The sequence below is a fragment of the Canis aureus genome, chromosome 6 (assembly GCF_053574225.1).
Source record: "Canis aureus isolate CA01 chromosome 6, VMU_Caureus_v.1.0, whole genome shotgun sequence".
NCBI lineage: Eukaryota > Metazoa > Chordata > Mammalia > Carnivora > Canidae > Canis > Canis aureus.
The window spans coordinates 42,567,781-42,592,998 of NC_135616.1; the positions used below are offsets into that span (position 1 = coordinate 42,567,781).

The 25,218-nt window shown below is 51.7% G+C and overlaps 1 protein-coding gene and 1 long non-coding RNA gene across 2 annotated transcripts in view; one reads left to right on the top strand and one right to left on the bottom strand.

Annotated features, from left to right (window-relative positions):
- Positions 1-2,975: 2,975 nt before the first annotated feature.
- PARP1 (poly(ADP-ribose) polymerase 1) overlaps positions 2,976-25,218 on the bottom strand; it is a 39,990-nt gene continuing 17,747 nt past the window's right edge. Inside the window, exons 6-23 of the mRNA XM_077901314.1 lie at positions 24,818-24,934; positions 24,086-24,262; positions 21,569-21,716; positions 20,275-20,415; positions 18,534-18,776; positions 18,336-18,404; positions 17,989-18,121; positions 16,110-16,305; positions 12,318-12,446; positions 10,358-10,441; positions 8,483-8,605; positions 7,843-7,971; positions 6,706-6,804; positions 6,084-6,236; positions 5,066-5,193; positions 4,304-4,365; positions 3,693-3,807; positions 2,976-3,503 (exon numbers count right to left, since the gene is read on the bottom strand). Coding sequence (XP_077757440.1) covers positions 3,422-3,503; positions 3,693-3,807; positions 4,304-4,365; positions 5,066-5,193; positions 6,084-6,236; positions 6,706-6,804; positions 7,843-7,971; positions 8,483-8,605; positions 10,358-10,441; positions 12,318-12,446; positions 16,110-16,305; positions 17,989-18,121; positions 18,336-18,404; positions 18,534-18,776; positions 20,275-20,415; positions 21,569-21,716; positions 24,086-24,262; positions 24,818-24,934 — 2,328 coding nt within the window. The 3' untranslated portion in view covers positions 2,976-3,421. The remainder of the gene's footprint in view (positions 3,504-3,692; positions 3,808-4,303; positions 4,366-5,065; positions 5,194-6,083; positions 6,237-6,705; positions 6,805-7,842; positions 7,972-8,482; positions 8,606-10,357; positions 10,442-12,317; positions 12,447-16,109; positions 16,306-17,988; positions 18,122-18,335; positions 18,405-18,533; positions 18,777-20,274; positions 20,416-21,568; positions 21,717-24,085; positions 24,263-24,817; positions 24,935-25,218) is intronic.
- LOC144315965 (uncharacterized) lies at positions 10,910-14,979 on the top strand. Its single transcript, XR_013381696.1, has 3 exons — positions 10,910-11,057; positions 12,181-12,470; positions 14,617-14,979. It is a non-coding gene; the product is annotated as an uncharacterized LOC144315965 (long non-coding RNA).

Below are 25,218 nucleotides of genomic sequence, written 5' to 3' on the forward strand. Positions count from 1 at the left end.
TGGTCAGACCAGCCTATCAGAGTTCTTCCCCGCTGAGTACCCAACCCTTCACCCCTGAGGGCCTGAGTCCTCAACAGCCCTGTGTGTCACCGCTGGGGGCTGCTGGCTCCCACTAACCGTTCCTGTTGGACACAGGAGGTGCCCCTGAGTGCTAGAAGGAGCTCCTGAGTGTTAGGAGGTGCTCCTGAGTGCTGGGAGGAGGAATTCCTGGATGTTGGGAGGAGCTTCTGACTCTAAAAGATGCTCCTGAGTCTAGGAGGAGGAGCGCCTGAGTGCTGGGAGGTCCTCACTTCCAGGGCACAGCCTCCCCCTTGATATAGTCAGGAGACCACTCCCCTTTCTCTGCTGTGGGGACAGCAGCCTTTAAGGAGCCCCTGCCAGCCAGGCGGCACAGCCTCTTCTGACTCAGTGGAACTACTGTGTCCCCAAGGAGAGACACTTCTCCCTCGAGGCCTTAGACCTCCAAACCAGCATTGCTGGGGGTGGGGTGGGGGTGGGGCAGAAACCAAGCGGCTGTCAGATGTGGTTGCTGTGAGGACTAGCCTCCCCCGTTGGCCACCAGACCCACACACCGTGGCTGCAGGAGACAGCAACATGCAGTCGGATTTATTTATTTATTTGATTTTTTAAATTAATTATTTTTAAAAAAGATTTTATTTATTTACTCACAAGAGACACACAGAGAGGGGCAGAGACTTAGGCAGAGGGAGAAGCAGGCTCCATGCAGGAAGCCCAATGTGGGACTCGATCCCGGGTCTCCAGGATCACGCCCTGGGCTGAAGGGGGCGCTAAACCGCTGAGCCACCTGGGCTGCCCTAGCAGTTGGATTTAAAACGTATACCAGATCCTGTAAGATGGACCCACATCCCTTCAGGAAGCTCCCTGAGGAGCCACGCTTCCCAGACATGGGCCAACACCTGGGGGGCCCTGCCGCCAGCGCCGCCCTCCAGCCCGGCCCCAGTCACCAGGCGTGTTTATGGGTCACGTTTCTCTTTTACTTTTCAAAGTCAGTCTCCAAAAATGTGCCTTCCTGTGACTTAACTTCAGAGAGGTAAATAGACCTGGTACTGCGCCCCGCCCCCCAGGAGAATGGGCAGAGGCCGCCAAGGGGCAGGGGGTGCGGTTTGTCACCAGACCTCACTAAACTCCAAATTCCCAGCCCCAGACAAGTTGCCATTTGAAGGTCTTACGTCATTCCTTAAAGAAACCCCCCCAAACTCCCATCTTCCGGGACTTGAACAGATCTTAAGGGAAGTGACACCACATAGAGACCTAGGAAACCCCTAAGGAACCCAGGTAACATGGGAGTGTCACAGGACGACCCTGGCAGGTCCAGGTCTGAGACCCAGACTTCCACAGCGACAGACACCCGGTGTCCAGAGACAGACAATGCGCTGGGCGGGCCTTCAGCGTGGACACTAACTGACGTGGCGGTGTCTTCGCCCAGGCGACAGCCCGCAGGCACAGCGCTCTGGGATGTCGTAGGGGTGGCTCTCTGCCTCCAGCGACGGCAACACCCCAAGGGTGGCAAGGCTGAACTGCCAAGGGGATCCGCCAGCTGCCACCCTGGAGGGACCGGCATTGTCACCCGGACCCAGGGCTGCACCTGTTTCCATGAAAGGCTTAAAAAGAAAAATTAAGATTACCAGTATGCATTTCAGCTACACCCTGGGATGGGCCTGGACTTGTAAGGAAAGAAACTCATATTTTTTTTTTTTAAAAGAGATTTTATGTATTTATTCATGATCATGACAGAGGCAGAGACACAGACAGAGGGCGAAGCAGGATCCCTGCGGGGAGCCTGATGCAGAATTCGATCCCAGGACTCTGGGATCACACTCTGAGCCAAAGGTGTCCCTCAAAATATAAATATTGAAGCATAGTATGGCGGGTGCCCTTTTAGAAGATGTGAATTTAGAAATGCGTCACTCTAGGAAGTCAGTTGTGAGGAGGGAACCCATGGAGCAATCACTCCAACCTAAAAATACTTTAATCAAGGACTGGGAGAGTAATTGCCGTTCTCTGCGCCAAGGACGGTAAAGAACTCAGAACATTCTGGATCCACAGAGCCTGAGTCTTGCTGAATGGCTGATCGGGAGCACATCTCAGGTCAAAGGCACGAGGGCCGAGTGGAGGACACTGGACAGACACAGGACCTACTTTCAAGTGGATTCCCCAAATCCCCTGCTGTTGCCATCAAAGAAAGCCTGCCTGGGTCTCTGGTCAGGAATGACGTCTGCTCCGTTTCCCTCACCAAAAACCCCACGAAAACTTGTTTCAGAAGTCATTGGCTCACTGTGCCTGACACTGAGGCCCACACTTCTCATTCTCCCATCAAAGGCCCTGTGTCCTTGCGATCACCCTAGCATGCTTTGGGGTCATCCCCCGCCCCTGGCTGTGGTGTGAGGCGGTGTGCTGTGGGCTCCGTGGATGGGAGGGTTGGCCCACAGGCCTCCACCAGCACCACCTACTTGATTACCAGAGGCCGTGGGCCCCCGACTTCTGGTTCTCTGCCATCTAGATGGGCGCTACCAATGCCATCTGCTGCCTGACATTCTTGCCCCCCCCCCCCGAAGCAAATGCCCCCCAGGTAGTCTTTATGGACCTTGTACTGAGGATGAACCCGATCCAATTGGAATGAGACCAAACACAATACACAACAAACGTAGAAACCATTTGTTTTAATTGAGAAGTACTGTTAGCCCTTGGGTGCGTGCATCAGTGATACCGTTTTAATCTGGAAGACAAGACTAGTCATGGGGAATACAGGAACTTCAAATGCAACTTTTAATTCGCTGCACTGCGCGTTCTGAGGGCTTCCACATCCAAGTGTGTCCAGAAACAGAAAGCACTTCTTTATTTCTAAGTGTGAGAAATTGTTAACATCCCTCCTCCTCCTGGTCTCCCCCACGTAACTCATACAAAAGTGGGGGGAAAAAAAGACGATAAATGCAAAATAAAAAAGAAAACCTAAGTAGTATGAAATTAGTTTTTATTTTTACCTCAAAATAAACGCTTAACATTTTTCCAAAACTGAAACTAAACGTGAACACTTAGAAGGGCGGAAGGAATACCCCCCGGGAAGCCAGTGAGTAAGGCAGACGTCGTGACGTGCGTGGTTCTTCCTGCAGAACTAGTCTAGAACCCCCTTCCTCTTCTACTGTCAGTCGTCCCCACCAGGGTGCTGGCCGCAGGGGCACCCCCTGCTCCACCCCCAGACCCATACAAACAAAGGATTTGAAAAGCAGGGGAAACATCGCTTAACACGTGAGCAAACATTCGTAGAAAATCCTTCCTAAGGAGACGGAATGGAGGTCGATCTCCAGGTGGTGGTACAGCGGCCATTGCCCAGTCAGGCAGTGCGGGGCACTGGGCACCCTCATCCCTGCCACCAGGCTGTGCCTCAGCCTCACGCCCCAGCTCACCACAGGGACGTCTTGAAGTTGAACTTGAGCTTCAGCAGGTATTTCAGGTTGACCTGAGCGATGTCATAGACAATGTACCTAGGAGGGGAGCGTGTCAAGGAGTGCCTGGTTTCATGCTGGCTGCCCCCGTCCCTCATACCAACCGGGCTTGCAAGGGCGGGGGGCCTGGCTTGTCCCCCAGTGCAGGTCCGACAGAGGGTGTGCAGTCAGCCTGCCCCCCTGGACATCCTTTGGGGCATACAGCCTGGCATGCTCAGAAAAGGATACTCGTTATACAGCAGGCAGGTGTCGTTGACGCCAGAGGAAATCCCAGTTCCAAGAGGGACTTCTACGCCATCCAGAGTAATACTAGCGGAAGGGTCAGGAGTCGTCTTGCCCAAACCTGCAGAGCAGAAGGCATGATAGGAACTGTGAGAATGGAGACTGAAAACATTCCAAGAGGAGATCCATTTTACATTGGGTCTGTGTGTTCATCTTAAAGATACGCATGCATTCCATATTCTATCCTTCCAGCCAGAAACCTGTAGTTACCAATCAAGGTCCCAGGGCCAGAGCCTTACTGATCTCACCTGCCCCCACCCCAGTCCTATTTCTGAGCATAGGTCCAAAGCAGCCACTTCAATGTGGCAGGTAAGACCCTGGGTTGCCAAGTGCTTGGAACTCCAGCAAGCCCAGATGTTCTGGGCACCCCAACGTCACGAGCCCCACCCCCAGCACCGCAGCTGAGAGTCACGTTAAAACCCTGGATCCTGGCACACGAGCAGCACAAGGGGGTGTGACCTGATTCTCTAATGAACCTCCAGCTGTTTTACAGCTGGCCACAGACACACAGACTCCTCCCATGAATCCAGGGAGCAGCAGTTTCTGAAACACGTTACCTTTGACACTGTGCTTGCCCTTGGGTAGCTTGCTGATATGTGAAGCGTGCTTTAGTTCGTACCTACACGAGAAAGGACAGTCTCAGAAGGGCCTCTGAGGGCTCCATGCTCTCAAAAGGTCTGACCAGCAGGAGGCCAAGTGAGAAGAAGAACCCAGCCTGCCCTCCCTGCTGGGAGCTCCCTCCCACCCTGGCTTTAGGGAGTGAAGGGGCAGTTCTCTGAGAACAGTCTGTGCCAGTGATTGCTACTACGTGGCAACTTTGCAGGAGAGGTCCTGTCCTGAGCTGTGGCTGGCCACTCTGGAGGCTTCTCTGCCCAGGCCACCCTCCCTGGGCCCCTGGTCTATTACATGACTCTGCTCTCCCATGTCATGACTGGACCAAGGCGGATGCCCAATGCAAGCAGGACCAACCTGACTTTTTCTGCAAGGAATCTGAAACTGGGATGGATTCCGGTTTGACCTGAGTTGGTCTCCAACAAAAAATCTAACATCTGTGTGCACACACTTGTGCGAGGGGGTGACCATCCCTTATGCAGCCCACAGAAGGATGGATGCCGCCAGTTCCCAAGGCCTGGCTGGATTCCTCAGCCTGGGTACTGGGAAGCACTCCTGGGTCTCCCTCATTCACTTAACTAGAACCGGTTTCTACCATCGTGGCAGGAATTTTTAGGGTCCTATCCCGGCCAAAGGGAGCTCCCCTTTCTGGACCCACCCGTCCGTCCCCCCCCACGGGCTGCTCTCCCCAAAATGGGCTGACTCACATGTTCCCAAGGGCAACTTCTCCCAGCAGGATCAGGCCTATGGGGTCTCCCTGGGATGTGTGGCAGTAGTTTGCACTCTTGGAGACCATGTCGGCGAAATAGATCCCTTTACCAAACATGTAGCCTGTCTGGAGAATTGGAAAGGGTCACTGAAGGGGTGTTCGTGGCACCATCGATCCCCTGAGTGCTGACCAGGAGCCAGGCAACAAGGCACACACAGTGGCTGAGCTCATGCAGCAGGCTGTTCAGATCCTGGGTCCCGCCGGGCACCTAAGAAGCTACTTAATCTGCCTGCACCCAGCTTTCTTCCCCTTTGAACAGGAGAAAGAACCTCATGGGGCCCTCATGAAAATTAAATGACTTAGTGAGCAGGTAGATCAGTACCCAGCCCGTGTAAACACCCCATAAATGCTGGCTTATTAAATTTATGTCCTTCTGTTAAAAATGGGGTTCAGGGCGGTCAGGGCATGTGCCCAGGTCACACGGCACTAGCCAGTCACTAGACCTCTTTGCTCTTTTCACAATCTGAAAGCGAGAGGGTTGCAAGACTGCCTCTAAGCCCCCGACCAGCGGGTCACCTCTACAATCCAGTGGGTGATGCACCGACCCCTTGTGTCCGGGCAGGGCTTCACTCAGGCAACGCCACGTTTTCCTGAGGAACACACTGGGTTCATGAGGTCACCCAGCTGGAAGCAGCAGAGGCAGGTCTGGACTCGGCTTGGCCTGTGGCCAAAGCCTGTTCCTTGCATGTCAACACACCCGTTAAAGCAAGGCCCAGACACCCGCTTCTTTTGTTCCAGAAACTATGGCTGATAGAGGTGCAGCCACATCCCCCAGAGTTAGGGGCAGGAGGACAAGGTGCAGACACTCTGGGTGCCATGTGTGAGGGGCCCGGAGAGAGAGGTCTGTCAATAGTCTCCTGTTGCCGTGACTCAGCCAATATCTCCTGTTGCAACAGACCCTGTATGGGGGCATAGGCCTTTCCCACCCAGGCCCCTGCCCCAGGCCAGGCACCTACCACAGGGGCCTCAGGTGGGGCTATCCGGAGGCCCTGGGACAGGATCCCCGCGAAGTTGGTGGTCCTGGACCCGTGCCACAGCAACCTCCGGTTATGCAGCTGCTTGAAGGGCTTATAGCGTTGGCTCTCGCCTTCACGCTCAATCTTAAAGATCTGCTCGGGGGTGGGGGTGGGATTAATGGAAGGAAATGCCAGAAGCCGTTGGTTAACAGATTGGCCTGACCCAGGAGAACAGGAACGGTCTCTAGAGCTAGAGGCCACAGCAGAGAGAGAGGTTGGGTCAGGTGGGGATGAGCTACTCCACCAGAACCCCACCTTGCAGAGGCTGCCTTTACCCTGAACGCTACAGGTAGCAGAGGCACCCCTGAGAGGTGCTCCGAGGTGCATCTCATTGTACATTCTGGGTCTCCATCTAGGCTTTGAGATCGGAAAGGAACAGAAAAAGAGATACAAAGCCGCCCCCCAAACCACAACACTGCTAATTTTTCTCAACCAACAAATCAGTCACTTCCTCTAGTTAAAGTAAAGGAAAGGTTTTTTTTTCCCCTGCCTAGACCCAGGCGGGAGTGAGTAGGCAGGAGCCTGTGGGACTAAACAATGGTAAGAGGAGGAAGAGTCTTACATCAACAACCTCCAGGTCATATGCGTTGTGGGTGGTTGCGTGAGTGTTCTTAACGTACTTCCTGATGGTCTCGGCTTCCTCAGAATCTCTGTCCACCACCTACAACGTTGTTGGGAGTCAGAGTGCAGAAGACCCCAAGTACAGTCACCCCACACATGGGCCGACACTGCATGAACTGTCAGGTTTTGAGGACAGGATGAGAACTCCGAGTCTCTGGAATTCTCAGGGCTGGGCGCACCATGGCCAGCGTGTCTACCCAACAACCGCCTACTCGTTAACATTATCCACGGCGCACAAACATGAGTGCACTATGAGGAAGGCCGAGGTTTCATACTCTCAGCCAAAGTGCAGAAAACCCAGGAATTCTGGTTTTCTTCACAGCTTAAAAGGCTTTGAATCTGTAAACAGAAAGCAAATAAGCCCTTCACAGAGAACTGGGCCCACAGCATTCCCGTCAGGAGGTGCCCCAGGGACCAAACAAGTGACCTTGGTGGCTTACTCTCTGAGGACCCACAGAACTCTGCTTTGTCTTAGGTAATAAAGCAAAGGCTCTTTCCATTGAGGTAAAATTTCATTCCAGGCTCACGTTAACCTGGCCAGACCACAGGGTCCCAAGAAGGGAGACACGCGGGAAAGGAGATCAGACTCAAGGTCAAGGCAAGCTGGAGGCTGAGTGCCCAAGCCCCCAACACTCCCAGAGTTCAGGGACTGTGCACCACCTCAAGTCCACAGTATGAACCTAGGTACCGTGTACTAGTATGACTGCCACTAGGAGCTTCCACTTTGGAAATGGGCACAACAAGCCTTATAGAGTTCATAGCACACAAGTCTCCAAAAACAGATCCTCTCTAGGTTAAGGAAAAGTGAACTTTCTGAAAGGCTGCTCAAAAACTAGTCTCTGTACCAGAGGCCTGGCTTGGAAGCTGCCTGGCCAAGGTGATTACATACAGATGAGAAGCTCCTGGGTTCTCCAAAGGCCAGGCACACAGCATCTGGGAACATGCTGAAATCAGGCCAGCTCCTGGGCCCCAGCCATTGGTTTTAAGGAGGCCTCCAGGAGAAATGCATGTTGTAGTTTGGGGACTGTTGCTCTCGGGATGAGTGGTTGGATGCTCCAGAGAAGGGGGTACCTATTACCTTAATGTCAGTCTTGAGCTTCTCATAGTTGACGTCGATGGGGTCCTTGCTGCTGTCATCAGAGCCACCCCTGAGCAAACTGTAGGCCACCTCGATGTCCAGTAGGTTGTCCAGCATTTCCACCTTGGCCTGGAAGAACAGATAGGAAACCCTGGGCTACGGACCTGGGTGAGGGAGACACACCTTGTTTTACCAGAGAAAATCCATACACAGAGAACCAGAAGGGACAGTGAAAGGAGGACCCCCCCAGCTGGTTGGGGACAGCATGGGACACCAAGAGGGGCGTGCTCCCTGGGGGAGAGGAGAGCCAGAAGCTACAAGGACATGCGGAGAACCGAAGGGGACCTATCGCTGGCACCCAGATGAGGCAGAGACAGAAACCGGGGAGGAACACGTGGTTAGAAAGGGCTGTCCGGCTCCTAAGGCTCGTTCCCCCAGACTAATATGGTAGAACTAGGGAAGGAAAACACATCTGTCTTGCCTGTGGTCGGTCTGCACTGATGTGGGAAGACATTGTACTTCAAAAGGAGGGCCCAAAGGTGGTCCTCCCAGCACCAGCCTCTACTCTGAGGAAGCACCAGCCAGAACCCGCACCAAAGCCCCGCAGATCCGAGGCTCCCTCCTGAACCCCTTGTGCTACCTGCACACAATCCGCGTTGTTCAGGAGTGGGGGCTTCTTCATCCCAAAGTCGTGGGGGATCAGGGTGTAGAAGCGATTCGAGAGATCCAGGATCTGGGAGTCACTGCTGCCCTGGGACACTGCCTTTGGGGGAGGGCACAGAGATTGAGGCAGCAGGGTCCGGGGTGGACACAAGCCAGGAAACAGAGATCATGTTCAAGACCAGTGCACATCATTGTCACACCAGCCTGAGCGCCGGATCCCCCTCCCGTGCAAGCATTCATTTCCAAAAGACCTGTATCGTTATGGACCTGCAACACTCCCCACCACAATGCAAGGTGTCCACTGCAGCATCTAGGTGGTGAGCTCAGGGGCATTCCCATAAAACCTCAACTTTGTGAGTGTTTGGGAACTTTTCACAACAAAATGTTGAAAGGGAAAAAGCCCCTCTCCTATGAATTATGGTGGCCCCTCCACACCAATCCACTGATCTTCAGCTGTAAGGCAGGGAGTTCAAGCTCCCTTTGCTGCCACAATGCCAATTCGTGTTCCGTATACCTAAGTGCTCAGTATATGCAGAGATGGAGGAGCTAGACTGCCGTGATACTAGACCGACAGGCAGCGGGATGGCCACAGGGTGGTAAAGCACAACAGCTTGGTCCCAACACCCCTCCCTTTCCCCACCACGCAGGCTCTGCATCGTGGGGAAGGACGCGCTACCAGCCTCTCCTGGGGATTCTCGAACAGGGCAGAGCATGGGCGGAGACCGTTCACAGCTCAGCGAGTGGGTAGCAAGGGAAGGGCCCCAGGGCTCGGAGCAGTGTTTGCTGGATTTAAGAGCTCTGTCTCACGGTTTCTTTCCAAGCACCAGCAGGGAGTCTGCTTCAGCAGGAAGGTCTCAGTTCAGCTTCCTGGGTGCCCCTCTTCCTTCACAGGCCAGGCCTGCTCCCCTGCCCCCTAGTCAGCCCCTCACAGCACAGTGTTAAAGGACCTGTGGACTAGGGGACGCTGGCAGATGGCCGGTAAGGTGATGTTCAATGAGGATGAACCAAAGTGAAAAAATACTTTGCTTTCCATTTGATTTCCTAGTAACTTTAGCCTTTTTCTACCTTTGTAAAGATTTTCTCTTTGGGCGCCTGGGTGGCTCAGTTGGTGAAAAGTCCGCCTTCAGCTCAGGTCATGATTTCAGGGTCCTGGGATAGAGCCCTGTGTCAAGGTACCTGCTTGGTTGGCATCCTGCTTCTCCCTCTGCCCCCTCCACTCATGTTCTCTCTCAAATAAATAATAAAATCTTTAAGAAAAAGAAAAAGATTTTATTTTTAAGTACTTTCTACACCCAACGTGGAGCTTGAACTCAAGACCCTAAGATTAAGAGTCAAAAGCTCCAATGAGCCAGCTGGGTGTCCCAATTTCAATTTTTTGAAGTTTATTTATTTTAGAGAGAGTGCACACGGGTGCACCAGTGGGAGGGTCAGAGAGTCTAAGGCAGACTCCCGATGAGCAAGGAGACTGACAAAGGACTTGGTCTCTCAACCCCGAGATCACGACCTGAGCCAAATTCAAGAGTTGGACACTCAACCAACTGAGTCACCCAGGTGCCCCTGAGCCTAACTCTTCAGATCACACAAAATCAGGCTATTTTCAGGAGGTAGGAGAACCAAATGCCTTTATTGGTTTCTAAGAGTTTGTTATACATCTGATGACTGAAAATACAGCTAACTCATTAGTTTTGTGACCCCTTTTGACAAGTAGTGGGCACTTACCCTATGTACTGAATTGAAAAAACCTAGGCCCTCATGAGTTGTGGTGCAGTACCTCACTGACCCAGAGTCAATGCCCCTCAGTGAGCCCACTACCCCCAGAGAGGCTGCCCCCTAGCCATGGGCCTGTCTTTACCTGCTGCACTTCACTGAGGATGGAGTACGCGGCCTGAATCTGCCGTTTGCTCAGCTTCCCCAAGGGCATCTTCTGAAGGTCAATCTGAGAAAATAGGGGAGAATTGTCCCTCTGAAAGCCTATCTGTGCGGTGGCCAATGGCAGAGCTAGAGGGTGCCGTGTCCGGCCTCCTGGCCCTGCTGGAAGCGATCACACAGTTGCCTGGTCTTCATGGGGAGATCCAGAGAGTCTGCCCTGCAGGGCCTGAGTGAGAGGGGGTCATATTCCCTTCATTTATGCAGTGATGAGCCACCAGGGACTCCTCTACCCCTGATTTGCACTAGGGTAGCTAACTTCCAGGAGAGGGCCCAGCACGACTCCCACTCAGGCCCAAAGCAAGTATGAGGGCCAGCCTACATGGCATACCCTGGGGTCTCAGAGCCTGGGCAGTTCCCAGGTGAGTAAGGACTATCAAGTGGTGAACAAGGTTTTCAGGAGTACACACTCCTGAACATATCTACTTATATTCAAATTAATGCCATCTTTTTTGAATCGGTTATCTTAAAAGGCTCCACAATTATTTGAGCGACGCTGCTGCTGCTCACAGCTGAGAAATTACCAGTAAGACCCGTGGCAAGGACACAGTGGAAAAGCAAGAATCGCCGCTAGAGGGCCTGGTCCCCATCAGCTACACCTTCCTCCAAGGTCACCCACAGACCTAGTGAGCATCCTGGCCCATGTGGCTTGCTCCCAGTCCCCAGGGCCCCCTGTGCACCCCCACACGTGCACAGATGGAACAGATGGAGCTGAAGGAGCACCAGGCAGGGGCCAGTGGTTGCAGCATCTGATGCTGACTACACACATGGCTTCTCTCCCCTTGAATAGAAAGAAACTCTCCACCCTGAGGGGAGATGTGGTTTGCAGAACATTACGTAGCCGGAGCCAGGTCTGGGGAAGATAGGAAGATAGGTGAACCATGCTGGGACAATGGGATACGTCAAGGAGCGTGGTATCCCAAGTACGGACCAGAAACTGGCTCTGGGAGCCATAGAGGAAGGAGCTCTGAGCACAGCTCTGAAGGAGGCTGTGAGACAAGAGCAGGGCCAGTGCTCCCAGCTGCAGGGCCCCTGGCCTGTCTCTTCCTGGGAAGCTAAGGCACCTGAGCCAAAGCCAGGACAGGAATGGTATTCTAAAGGAGACTGGCCTGAGAAATTCTATCAACCAGAGCACAGGAAGCTAGAAATGTCATGTGGAACATTTCTCCTAAAACATAAAAAAAATGGAGACCATCCCTCCCCTGCGCCCACGTCCCTGTTGAGCTCGTCCACTAGCTGTCATACTGGTCAGCCTTCCTGACAGAAGTCGGTACAGGGGTTTATTTGAATGGCACTGCATGAGTCCTGGCCATTTGTAATCCTGTTAGAGGACCTCTAGGACTCCACATTGTTCTCTAACAGCAGCTGGACAGGGTCGGCCCTGCCAGGGATTCCACACTCACCTCCCAGGGAAAGCTGAGCCAGGTTGGAGAACAAACAGGGACAGGTGGTCTCATCCAGGCCCTCCCTATCCTGCCCTGGGCAGGAGGAACAGGACAAACCCACACCCACCTTTCCCTGAAGCAGGAGGAGTTCTGATGGCCTAAGTGTCAGGAATTTCCCACACCTGCTCAGCGCTGCTCACTGGTCACTGTAAATGGGCTACACCTTGAACTTCCAGAACAACTCTGCCTACCCCGCCTCCCTGAGCCACACCCACATGCGCTCACATGGCAGCAAGGGGACAAGAGCAAGGGACGGGGGACCCAGAGGCCAGCTCTCCCTAGCACACTGTACATTTCATGGCAGGTCAGCGATCCCCTGCAAGGGCATGAGCAGCCCAGGCAGAAGCGGACACCTGCCACCAACAGCCCGAGCTCGCTAGTGGCCCAGTGCTCAACTCTTCAACCCCAGCAGAGCTCGCAAAGGAAGAAAAGTTCAATAACCTCATATTCCACCATGGCTTTCTTCATACTTTCCACGTCAAAGATCATCTTAATGAGGTCCTGTACGGGCTTGGGGAGCTTGGACTTGGTGCCAGGCTTCACTGTCAGCTTCTTCACCGCCTCTTCGTCCTTCATGGAAAAGAGATTAAATCGGTAAGAGACCCCCGTTCAACCACCCCAGTGAAATGGTGGCAGCATCTGGGCGGCAGATGAAGGACACCACAAGACCGAGTGTCAATGGCAGCAAAGGCTGAGGAAGTGTTGCCAGGAGGAGTGCATAGGAGTCTGCCCCAGGATCAGACCCTTCCTCTAAATGCCGCTGGAAGCGCTCAGCTCTAAGCAGGCTGACCTGCAGGCACCCCCTGCCACATGCCCTCACCCCCTCCTGCTCATCACCTGCCCAGGGCCCACTATGGACCAAGAGGACTCTGGACATTCCTCTCCCACTGCCTCACCCCAGGGCCTCTGTAAGAAGTTCCTACAACCTTCTATACAGTCCCAAAAGATCAAGTACCCAGACCCATTTCCTGCCACACAGACTGATGCATGAGCTCTCCATCCTCCTCTGCCTCATCCCTGCTCCCTGACAAGCTAAGAGCACAAGACTATACTGTCTGGTTCTGCTATCTGCAGAACCCAGGCTAGGAAAAAAAAAAAAAAAGAACCCAGGCTAGGTCAGGACCACACTGCATTCAGAATGTCTGAACTCTTGTCACTTAGGAACCAGATAGGATAGGGACTGCGGCCTGTCCATCAGATTGTCCCTAGCAACTAGCCACAGCTGGTATTTGCTCTGAGTGAACATTGATCCTGGAATCTGTTGAGCTGCATGGAGGAACCTGTGCTGTGTTCATGCCCCTGGCTGCAGCCGTCAGCTTGACTTCATGTCCAAACACGGAGTCTGCACCGCTTTTGTATTCCCTGCTTATGGCTCCACTGTAAGGCAAACTGTTAATGGTTAAAACCCTTCGTAAGTACATATTCTCTGTGACTCGATATCTCCAACGCTAGTGGTAATAACCACAGAAATATTTATGAAAGCAGTAGCCTCATTACAGATGATTTATAGACCATGAACTACAACCTGACATCTGTGCAGCCCTAACAGATAGTTGCTCCAGACCAGTGCAGATTAACTCACGGGCTGCTGTTCTGAAAGACAGCCAGTCCGAATGCAGACGTGTCACAAGGGCTAAAAACACACCAGATTTCAAAGATTTAGTTTCAGAAAGGTGGGGGAGGGGAGGAAAAAAAGAAAGGAAAATAAATTACTAAGATACTTTCAGTTTCTTTTTACTTTTTAAAATGTAGCACCTGCAACAGTATAATCTACATAGGTGGTTGTGGGTGCTCTCAACACAGCCTGTGGAGCAGGACTCCAGTTCTCTGGTGAGGAAAAGTATCCGTGGAGAGACAGAGGCACTAAAAACATACACCATTATTGTAACCATACTAACTCTAGGTTGACTATGATTTTGTCTTTGTCTTTCTCAAATTTTCTAAAATGTTATTTTTGAAATCAGAAAAATTAATCAGTAGGGAACGCTGCTGAGTCAATCTCCAGGGTCTCAAACTCGTCATTACAGATACAAATTCTATTTTTCTTTTAAAGATTTTATTTATTTATTCACGAGAAACACAGGCAGAGACACAGGCAGAGGGAGTAGCAGGCTCCCTATAGGGAGCCTCATGGGAGAATCGATCCCAGGACCCCAGGATCACAACCTGAACCAATGGCAGATGCTTATCCACTGAGCCAACCAGGTGCCCCTAAGTTCTATTTTTTTTTTTAAAGATTGAAGTAATCTCCAGGGATGCCTGTGGCTCAGTGGTTGAGCATCTGCCTTTGGCTCAGGGTATGATCCCAGGGTCCTGGGATCGAGTCCTGCATTGAGCCTGGTTCCCTCTCTGCCTATGACTCTCATGAATAAATAAAATCTTAAAAAAAAAAGTAATCTCCAAAGTCAACATGGGTCTCAGAAACTCACAACCCTAAGATCAAAAGTTGTTACCAACAGAGCCAGCCAGGTGCTTCTAAATTCTATTTTTAATAGTGAGAGCTTAAAATACTCTATTAACTAGAAACCACTCATTTGAAACACATTAAGCCTCAAAGATTAAGAATTAAAATCTCTACTCCTCTATAAATCTCTTGCCCTCTGGGAAGTAAACATGGCCCCCCACCTTTATTAAAGTACAGCTGACTCTTGAACAACACAGGTTTGGACTGTGTGGGCCCACTTATACATAGATTTTTAAATTATTATTTTTTAAAAAAGATTTTATTTATTTGAGAAAGAAAGAGAGCACACAAGTGAAGAGGGAGAAGCAGACTCCTAACTGAGGAGGGAGACCAACAGAGCACTTGATCCCAGGACCCTGAGATCATGACCTGAGCCGAAGGCAGATGCTTCACCCACTAAGCCACCCAGGTGCCCCTGGATTTTCTGTTCTTTAAAAAAGAAATACAGGGATCCCTGGATGGCGCAGCGGTTTGGCGCCTGCCTTTGGCCCAGGGCGCGATCCTGGAGACCCGGGATCGAATCCCACGTCGGGCTCCCGGTGCATGGGGCCTGCTTCTCCCTCTGCCTGTGTCTCTGCCTCTCTCTCTCTCTGTGACTATCATAAATAAATAAATAAATACCTAAAAAAAAAAAAAAATTTTAAAAAAGAAATACATGAATGCCCTGCTGGCTCAGTAGAAGAGCATGTGACTCTTGATCCCGGGGTTGTGATTCTGAATCTGACGTGGAGTATAAAGTTCACTTAAATAAATAAAAAATCATTAAGAAAAAAAGTGTATTTTCTCTTCATAATGATTTCTTCTCTCTAGCTTAGTTTATTATAAAACTACGGTATGGAATACATGTAACACAAAATAAGCTGTAACCAACTTTTCCTACTAGTAGGGCTCCTGGTCAACAGCAGGCAATTAGTGAATTGGGGAGTCAAGTTGTATGTGGATTTTCGACCGCATGGGGGGAGGGGTCAGTACCCCAAACCCTCCATTCAAGGGGCAACTGTCACAGATTTTCATATAAAAACCAGGGTAAGCATCGTGCCAGAGAAGACCTCCATAAAGCTATCTGGTGACATACACAGGAAGGTGAGCTAGCTACAAATGTGTTAACAAAAACCATCAGACCTGGGACCCCCAAACCATGACCTAGGAGAGCCCGGGTCACTGTAATTCTATCTTGATGATAAATCAGTCACATGACCTGTGATGAAACACAGGGTCAGGGAAGAAGACGCATCTGAAGAATTACTCCCGTTGCACCAAATGAGCAAAGACTGACCCCCGCCACGCTACCTGTGTTGTCTGAGCTTATCCTGCACCATGTGGATTTGATTCATACGTACATGCGCTTTCTATCTGTGAGGATGCCCATGTGATTTGTTTACTATATTCTTGCTGCAGTGCACCGGTTTCTGCGTGTTGGGCTGACCTTGCATTCTCAGGTATTAAATCCTGTGCTGCGCCCCATTAATTAGGTGGTTAGGACTGTGTCTATAACCCTACGGACACTGGAGTTGTCCTACCGTATCTCTGGCTTTGGTGTCACAAGCCTCACGTTTGGTAGCATTGGCCTCACGTCACAAGCTGGGAAGTGTCCCCCCACCCCCCCGACTCTTATTTGTGGGAAGAGTTTCAGAAGGATCAGTGTTAGTACTTATTTGAGCATTTGGAACCATTTACCAGAGAGGCTGTCTGACCCAAGGCATATTACAGAAACTCTGGCACCCATTGCTTTTGCCAAAAGCAGATGATGGAAGAAGCTAAGTGATTACCTGGCCATAGTCAATCTCCAGAGGGTAGAATTTTTTGGGATGCTTCGTGAAGTTCTTGGCGTGCCAGGCATTCCCAGTTTTCTCTTCATACAATTTCATAAAGTGCTCGATGGCTTCCTCCTTGGACGGCACCTGCTCCAGTTTGTTGCTGCCAATCACGGTGCCCACACGGCCCCAGGACCTAAAGATCCAGTACCTGTGACAGGGCGTGGAGGGAGGGTAAGGATCAGATACAAACTGTGGGCTGGCCACTCACATCTCGGGAGGTTTCTCTTCCCTGCCACTCCACTTGGAGGAGAAAGAGCTTCAACCCCCAAGATGCTGACTGATACAGAGAACAGAAAAAAACACTGTAACAAAGGACTTTTGCTTTTGATGGAACTGAGGAGTAGAACTTTAAAGAAAGCCCCTTCAAATTTCATCATCGGTGAATGGGCCCTAGGACATGCCCAAGAACAGGTTACACTGCCATCTGGCAGGCAAGCTTGTGGAGTGAACCCCGGGGCTTATAATAAACTCTAACTTTATATAAACACCTGATTTCACTCCTCAAAGAAATACAGTAAGCATCATTCGGCAGTCCTGTGCTCAAGAGATGCAACCGTTAGGGACATGCTTGAAAGATTCTGAAGGCTCTGGGGCTCAGCTCAGAGGCTGAGATGTGACAAGCACTGGGTGTGTGTGTCTGTGTGTGCACGGGGGCTCGTGTGCACGTGTGTCAGCAGCATGGAGGCTGAGCCCACAGTGTAAGGCCACCATTCTCTGTTCCCATGTCAACCTGGGGTACATACCACAGGTACCCGACAAGCTGTGCTGCTTAGTTTTTTTTTTTGGGGGGGGGGGGAGTTCGTCTTTCTTAAAATAATGGAAATAATGTATAAGCTGAGTTTTAAGTCACAATAAGATGGTATCAGAACCTCAGACACAAGATTTATTTGTATGCATTTTTTTTTTAATTTTCTTTTTTAATTTTTATTTATTTATGATAGTTACAGAGAGAGAGAGGCAGAGACACAGGCAGAGGGAGAAGCAGGCTCCATGCACCGGGAGCCCAACGTGGGATTCGATCCCGGGTCTCCAGGATCACGCCCTGGGCCAAAGGCAGGCGCCAAACCGCTGCACCACCCAGGGATCCCATGCACTTTTAAGAAAACCAAAGAATTTAAAGAAGATCTAGGGCTTCCTGGAGGTTTTCTGGGTTCTTGCACAGAGATTCAGAAACACAATCCCTGCTTGTGTTTTTCCCTGGAAAGGTCTGGGAGGTGCTTTCCCCAACTGTCCTGAAGAAATGTCCAGATCTGAAAGCCCATGCTGCCCCTTCAGTGAAAACCAGTTAAAGTGGGCCACCAGAGCAGATGATAATCCACATGCTGGAAGGCTTATTTCTTCAGAAAATCTAAGTACCCTACTAGATAGTTTGGACCCTCAGGGTCACTTCTGAGCCACTTTCCAGGTGAAACTTTTGGTGAGAAGTAGAGGCAGTGGGAAGAACCAAGCCACCCACTGCTTATAGATAGCCGCTGGCCACGGTTTCTTAAAAGGGCTGAGTTGGCTCCCACAGGGCCACCGCTACACAGCTTCTGCCTTTCAACTAACTCCTGGACTTCCAGTGGGGAAAATTTCTACTTGCTAACAAGAAACAGTCCAGGTTAACCCACAAGTTCTGGTCCCACCAAACTGTACCTCCAAACGTGTGTACAGGGGTCAGACACTCTGGATTCAAAGGGCTGTTAAGAGTCCTGGGAGATGGTGGGACAAAACACACCCTGTGAAGCTGGGGGGCCGGACTCTAGGGAACCAGGCCTCCCCACACCCCTCTCGGGCCTACCCCCTTCACGGGGCCACCTCGCAGGCATTCCGTCCTGTCCCCAGAACACACCTGCTTTCTTTGTCATCCTCCAGGAGCTGCAGCTTGTAGTAGGAGTTGGTTCCCTTCACGATGTCTACCAGGCCTAGGGTGGCGCTGAACACTTTACCACCTTTCTCCAGAACATGTGCAGAGTGTTCCAGACCTGTGGAAGAGGCAGGGTGCCCTGTTTTAACTCCCATGAGGGGCCAATGCACTCCGGGAGAAGGAGGTCTGCAGGCGGTAAGGGGCGGGGGGCTTTCACACCCCCAGACACCATACTGCCAGTCAGATGACGCCCAAGAGGTAGGAGGGCACAGGTGCAGCCTGGGCACCCTAGTCTCTTGACCACCCATCCACTCCCGCTCCTGTGAGCTCACCTGAATCTGGATCAACAGCAGCACCACCTTTCAGAGTTAATTTCATTCTCTTCTCAGATTTGTTGACGCCTTGGAAGAGGACAAGAACCGTAACTGCTCAAGTAAAACAGAACTAGGAAATACGGGTGGGGTGGAAGGCAGGGCGAGGGAGCGGTCTGCCAGCATCCACAGACCATCTCAGGAGTTTGTGGGCCTCACCTTCCTCCTTGACCGGGCCCTTGCTCTTCTTGGAGAGCGCAGCTCCTGATTTGGCTTTAGGGGCTGCAGGCTCTGCTGGCTCTGCCTTCACCTCAGCCCCCCAGGGAGCCAGCACATGGGCGGAGAGCAAATCCTGAAGGCTCCTGGTGGAATCAGACACGTCCCGGAGAAAATCCTCAGATACCACTCGGATGCTGGCCTCTCTCACCTCCTCCATCTTCTTGTTCATCTTCTCCACCTCCTCTGTTCAAACCAGGGGAAGAACGGCCGAAGCATTAACTGTGAAGTAAAGCCAGAGCCCTGCTGACTGAGCCTGAGCCCCTCCTTGTCACCTAGTGCTGGGGGCCCATGTACAGTGCCGCCTCCTGCACACGGGTCTAGGCCTGTGGGCAGATGCACCCCAGAAGAGGAGCCACCTGCAGCCCAAACGGTAGGAAAGTGCTCGACCCTGCACCTCCCCAGGGCATCCCCAAGCACACAACAAGCAACTGGTTGCCCCTACTCTGCAGGATGCCCCTTAATTCTATGGACAATTTCCCTTACATGTGGAAGCATTCTAGTTTGATGTGGTCCTGTTGGTCTGTTTTTTTTCTTGGTGCCAGAGTCAAAAATCACCAAAACCAGGGTCAAGGAGCTCACCGTCTATTCTGTGCTCTCTTCTATGAATTTTGTAGTTGTGGGTCTCACATACAAGTCTACAATCCATTCTGAGTAAATTTTTGTGAGCAGTGTGAGGCAGGGATCTGGCTTTCTCCAGAGTGTATTCTTGGCTTTCTACCCTGTTCCGCTGACCTCTGGGTGTTCACACGTCAGCTCCACACTACTCTGATACTAGAGCTCATAATGTAGTTTGCAATCAGGGAGCATGATGCCTCCTGCTCTGTCTTTTCTCAAAACTGCTCTGGCTGTTTGGAGCATCTGTGGTTCCACATGCATCTCAGGATCGTCTGCTCCACTTCTGTGAGGAACCAGCACCAGCTTTTCACAGGTAATGCAGGAATCTGTCCTGCTTCCAGTGTGTGGAGTGCCTTTGACTAGGTAAGCTACTTATCTCCAATCCTTCAAGATTTTTTCCTCTGAGACTTTACTGTGTTCTTTTGTTTTGAATTCATCCCCATTTTTCTGTCTTGCCTCACTCTATGGGTAGGTGAGACAAGTACCTCTCCTGGTCCTGAAGGAGCCCTCGTATAGGAGGTGAGTGTTTGTCAGCCCCGCCCCGGCTCTGCTGTTCCTCAAACCCCCAAGCTTGTCCATGCAGCTGCTGTGCTTTTCAGAGCCCCCAGTGGTTGTGGTTGTGCCAAGACCATTCATGTCCCCAAAGTGAGGCGCTCTGGTCAGCTCGGGAGAGAAAGCATGTGAACACACACGACAGAGTGGCTTCACAAAATACAGGCACTGGTATCCCTTCAGACCCAAACAATGCTGCTGACCAGACACCTACCTGGGAGTGCCCTGCGGATGCCACACCATACTCAGTGTCCCCTTACTCAAGCTCACCGCCATGGCAGGAAGCACACTGGGCACCTGTTCTACAACCAGGTTCAACTCACTTTTTTTTTTTTTTAAAGATTTTTATTTATTCATGAGAGACACATAAAAAGAGAGACAGAGACACAGGCAGAAGGAGACACATGCAGGGAGCCTGACGTGGGACTCGATCCTGGGACTCCAGGATCATGCCCTGAGCCAAAGGCAGACGTGCTCAACCACTAAGCCACCCAGGTGTCCTGGTTCAACTCACTTTTGGTACTGATGCACAGGGAGGCCTTGTTGGCTGTGCCTGTCAACTTTCCCCCGAGTTTCTCAATCATGGCCTTCATTTCATCCTTGTTCCGCGAGAGTTTCCCAAGAGTCAGGATCTTCATGTTGGACAATGGCTTACCTGGGAAAAGAGAACAGTGGTTAGGCAGCGAGGTCTCAGGGAGGCTGGGACAGGCTGCAGGGCCTGGACACCCTCAGCTCCCCTCTGGTGCCCGAGTGATAAGTATATGAAAATAGAGGCTGAGGGCTATTGGGAAAGCAGGATAGGACAGCAAGTGGAGAGCCTGTCTCGTCCCCTAACACACAAAGGACCAGGCTAGGGGAAAAGCCACATAACAACACTGTCCTGTGAACAGGCTGGCCTGGCCAGCAGGGTCTCCTGGCTCTGTCCCACAGGGAGACCCAGAAAGCTGCATGTGGGGACCACCAGGCTGGTAGTGGGATGGGAGGCAGAGAGCTGAGCTCCCAATTACTTTTCTTTTCCCAACTCGCAATTTCTTATGTGATACTTATGAACCTCATCAAATAGATTAAGACTCATTAAGGGCAGTCACTCCACGCTGTGGTCAGCAGGATGCCAAGCTAGGTAACCGATTCCAAACACAAAGACCCTGGCACTTCCCTAGAACGGAGCCCAGATCAGAAAGCCCCATGACAGGGGCTGTGCCTAGGTGTGGTGAGGGTGGATCAGGGCTGGCTCCGCACTCCTAGAACAGGGAGGGAAACGTCCCTCAAGCCCTTCCTGTGAGGGCAAGTCAAGACTGACCCCACACCCCAAAAAATAGACTGACTCAGAATGACCATGCACACGTAGGCCTCCTTGGGAGGAAGGAGGTCATTAACAGGCTCACATTCAGGGTCAGCCCCTTGTCTTCCACCCACCCACCTGTGGCTGTAGCCCTTAGGCTATACCATGTGTCTCTGAGTGAACAAAGGCAGCAAGTCTCTTCTCTGGATGGAAAACCACCAACTGATCTGTGTCTGTGGTGTGGAATATTTGTATTCATAGGAGTTGGAACCTGCTTTAGCGGCCAAGGTCTCTAGCAGGTCTCTGTGTGCAAAAGACCCAACCATCCCATCAGGCTCAGGATGACTGATGGACACAGGGCTGCCCAGAGGCACGAAAGCAAAGTCTGTCGTGTGGTTTGGACAACATTCTGAATGTCACTCTCGGTAAGGCTGCCCTAAGGATTGGCAAACAGAGAATCTGGAGAGACCCTCCTCCTGCTAAGATCATGGGCCCCCCCTCCCTGCAGGCGGCCCTGGAGCCCTACCTGGCGGAGTTGAGCTGTTTACACTAGCAGGCGCCAAGGCAGTGGAGGGCAGAGGTGCCGCTGCCACTGGGGCACTGGTCTCAGGGGGAAATATCCGGTCCTGCTTTTTGATCTTCAATTTCTTGAGATAAGAGATTTCTCGGAATTCCTAAAGAATTAAAGTTTCAGTTAAGAAACCAGTTCTCCCTTAAAATTACCGTCTGCCACAGCAAAGGTTTGGTCCGTTCAAACTAAGGAATTTCATTTTACTTCTTGTGATAAGGAATGACAAGAAAACAAGACAATGGGGCACCTGGGGGGCTCAGTGGGTTATGTCTGACTCTTGGTTTCCATTCAGGTTGGGATCTCAGGGTCGTGGGATGGAGTCTGTTAGGCTCCATGCTCAGTGGAGGGGGAGGTCCTGCTGGAGATCGCCCCCCCCCCCCCACCACCCAAAGATATTCTTTCTCACCCTCTGCCCCTCCCCCTGCTTGCTCTAAAATAAATAAATCCTAAAAAAGATTCGAGATTTCCAGCACAAAATACACGATCACTGCAAACACAGTGCTTATTTCTAGTGCTTCCACGTTTAGGATAATGCTGGCATGGATGCTGTAAGCAAAGAGTTTTCCTTAAAGATCAACCAACCAATCATGAATCAGCTGCCACGGCCTGAAACCGCCAGGCCTGGCCCTCGAGAGGCCCCTCAGGGGTCACATGCCCACTTCCCGAGACTGCACTGACTGGGAGAGAGGTTACTTCCCGAGAGGAAACCAGAGAGCTCCCCTCCCTTCTGAGAAGGTATCGTGGCTGCTGAGAGCAACAAGTGTTCCATAAGGACTCCGCCGGAGTTCAGGAACAGCATGGTCCAGGCAAGGAAGAGCCCACTCCCGTGTACCTGTGCTCCATGAATGCCCCGGATCAAAGGAGCAACAGACCATCTCCAAGTCATGCTGAACACTTACTGTGCCATATTATCATGGTGAGGTTATGAAGAGTTTCTTCTTTCAAGAAAGCAGTTCAGTGCTGACTGGGTCAGACATCTGAAGGCTAATGTGACAACAGATGGGGAACTTTGGGGGGGCTCCCTGGAGGCAATGACCTGTTTAGGCAGCTAGGGGCCAAAAAAGCAGGGTCCAAGCAAAGACGTATGACTGACATACTGTGGGATGCAGGGAACACTGGGGGGTCAGTGTTCTATTGCTGGGAATGTAACGAGCTAGAGAGACCGTGTGTGTGCATGTGCAGTGGCAGTGACAGTACCCAGGAAGACAAGGGCAGCACAGAGCCTGAGGAAGGCCCACAGAGAGCAGCAGGCTCGCATGGAGCTGGGAATCCGTGAATCTGCACAGGCAGCAAGCACTGTGGACCTGAAAATAGGTCCTACACACACAGGTACCTTCAAAAGTAAGCACAATGCTGTGCAACTGGCCTGTGAAATACAAAATGGGTCCCCACTCCTTATGATCTCATTTTCTCAGAGATAGTAAAAGGGGTACAGGTACCACATTCAGGTATGTGACATTTGCAAACTCAGAAAAACTGGGAGAATATTTCCACGTGACCCAAGGAATCACTGAGGTCTTAAGGACACAAGCAGTGATGAGGTCAGAGCTGTTTTTGAGTGATTGCTCAAGTACAAGTTTAGAGAAAACAGCGAGGTGGGGTACAATGATGGCAGCAAGCAGGGGAGGCAAGAGGGTGGCAGGAAAAGAGTTCGAGTGTAGGTGCTGTGCTGACGGAGCCAGGGGGACACCCGAGTGACATGCTAAGTCCCGTGCCACCGGCCCACAGGCTTGTTGGCCTCCTGCACAAGCACAAGAAGTGAGGCAGCCCTGCCCACATAGAGTCTGAGGGTGCAGACAGTCCCAACTGAGGATTTCCAAGTGAGTTTTTGGTATCCTGAGAATTCAACATGCATTCCCATTAAAAACAAAAAAACCCAAAAAAACCACTACAACAGGAGGAGATACTTGAACTCCGGACCCAACTCCCCTTAGAACTAAGGCAGGAAGTCTACGGCCATACCACCCTGAACGCGCCCGATCTCGTCTGATCTCGGAAGCTAAGCAGGGTCGGGCCTGGTTAGTACTTGGATGGGAGAACTAAGGCAGGAAAACATCCTTAGGAAATTGTCTCCCATCACCGAGGTGAGAATTATCATCATTCATTTGTTCACCAGCGGGTCTTTTGTGCCTAGAACAGTGCCTGGCACACAGGAAGCCCTCAATAAGCAAAGACAAAGGTAATTCATAGTCTTGGCAAGCAAGAGGACAATGCCAATCATCAAAACCTTATGCCAATAGGACAAAACTTGTACTCCTGCTAGGACTGCTTGTGCTTCTATGTTTGTGGAGTTTGCAAACTTACAGACCAATAATACGGTTTTATATTCTGAGTGTAAGGATGGCCTTGTTGGAAAGACTAAGAACACAGCACTGCAGTCATGGAGACTTGGAGTGTGAACAAGCCCAGAAGAGGGATGACGGTGTTCTTCTGCTAACATCCAAGAATCCACCCCCTCACACACCCACTTACCTTCGGGGTCACCCACTCCTTCCGGCTGGGTGTCTGTGTCTTGACCATACACTTGGTCCAGGCAGTGACATCCCCGGTACAGTAGTAGGCATCACTCTTGAAGACCAGCTGGCCTGAGCATTCCTCACAGGGAAGGAGGGCACCGAACACCATGCCATCAGCCACTCGGTCCAAGATCTGAAGCCAGGTAGCAAACAGGTCAAGAGAGGAGAGGAGAGGCTATAGGGAAGGACACTTACCGACCCAGGAGGAAGAGCAGGAAGACCTTGCTAACTAAGAGAGAAAGGGCTAGCCCCGACACGGACTCCTCGGTGCAGCTGGTTACAGGCAGAGCTTGGACTTCTCTGAGAGGCCTCATGTCTCCACGTGAAGTGCCACAGTCCCTACCCCCTGGTGACTTAGAATAGTGTCCTGCTACCGCACAAGGAGCAGAGCCAGTAGGGCAAACCAGTGGGGTGCAGGTAGGCCTCCCTTCACCATGGGGGGCTCCACGCCCTCCAGACCTGCAGTCCCTGGGTGTCTGGGCCAAAATGTATGGCACATGCACCCAAGGCATATTCATAGCCCACCCTGGTCTCCTCCCTAAGCCCAGGGCTGACGTATGGGGTTTTCCTGTCCCCAGATGTGGTGACTGCGATAGCAAAGACCACACCACAGAACCACAGCATTTCCACTCCTCCCATCACCACCCTGGCCACCTCCTGTGTCTCACTGTACACGAAGGCAGCTCACCGCTGACTCCCCAGATGGCACTTGCTGCTTGTTGAAGATGAGCAGCTCTTTCAGGTCATTTGTAGAACACACTTTCTTTAGCTCGTCCTTGATGTTCCAGATCAGCTCGTTCTGGGCCTGCAGACAAAGCCAGGCAGCTGACAGACCAGCCCTGTCCATACAGAGACCCCACCGGGGCTGGTGGAGTGTGTGTGTGTTCTACCCGCCTCCACTGGTGTCCTCTTGGGGCAGCTGAGCTGTGCCTCTAAGCTGGTCCCCTCCACACGCCCGTGGAGTCTGTTCTAACCAGAGCATGCCGGGGACAGACAGACCTCAGAGGGAAGAGCCGGGACGTGGCTGTAGGGACGATTCCCAAGCACCCCTGCTGGCCTCAGTGGCATATCACACTAAGCATCACACAG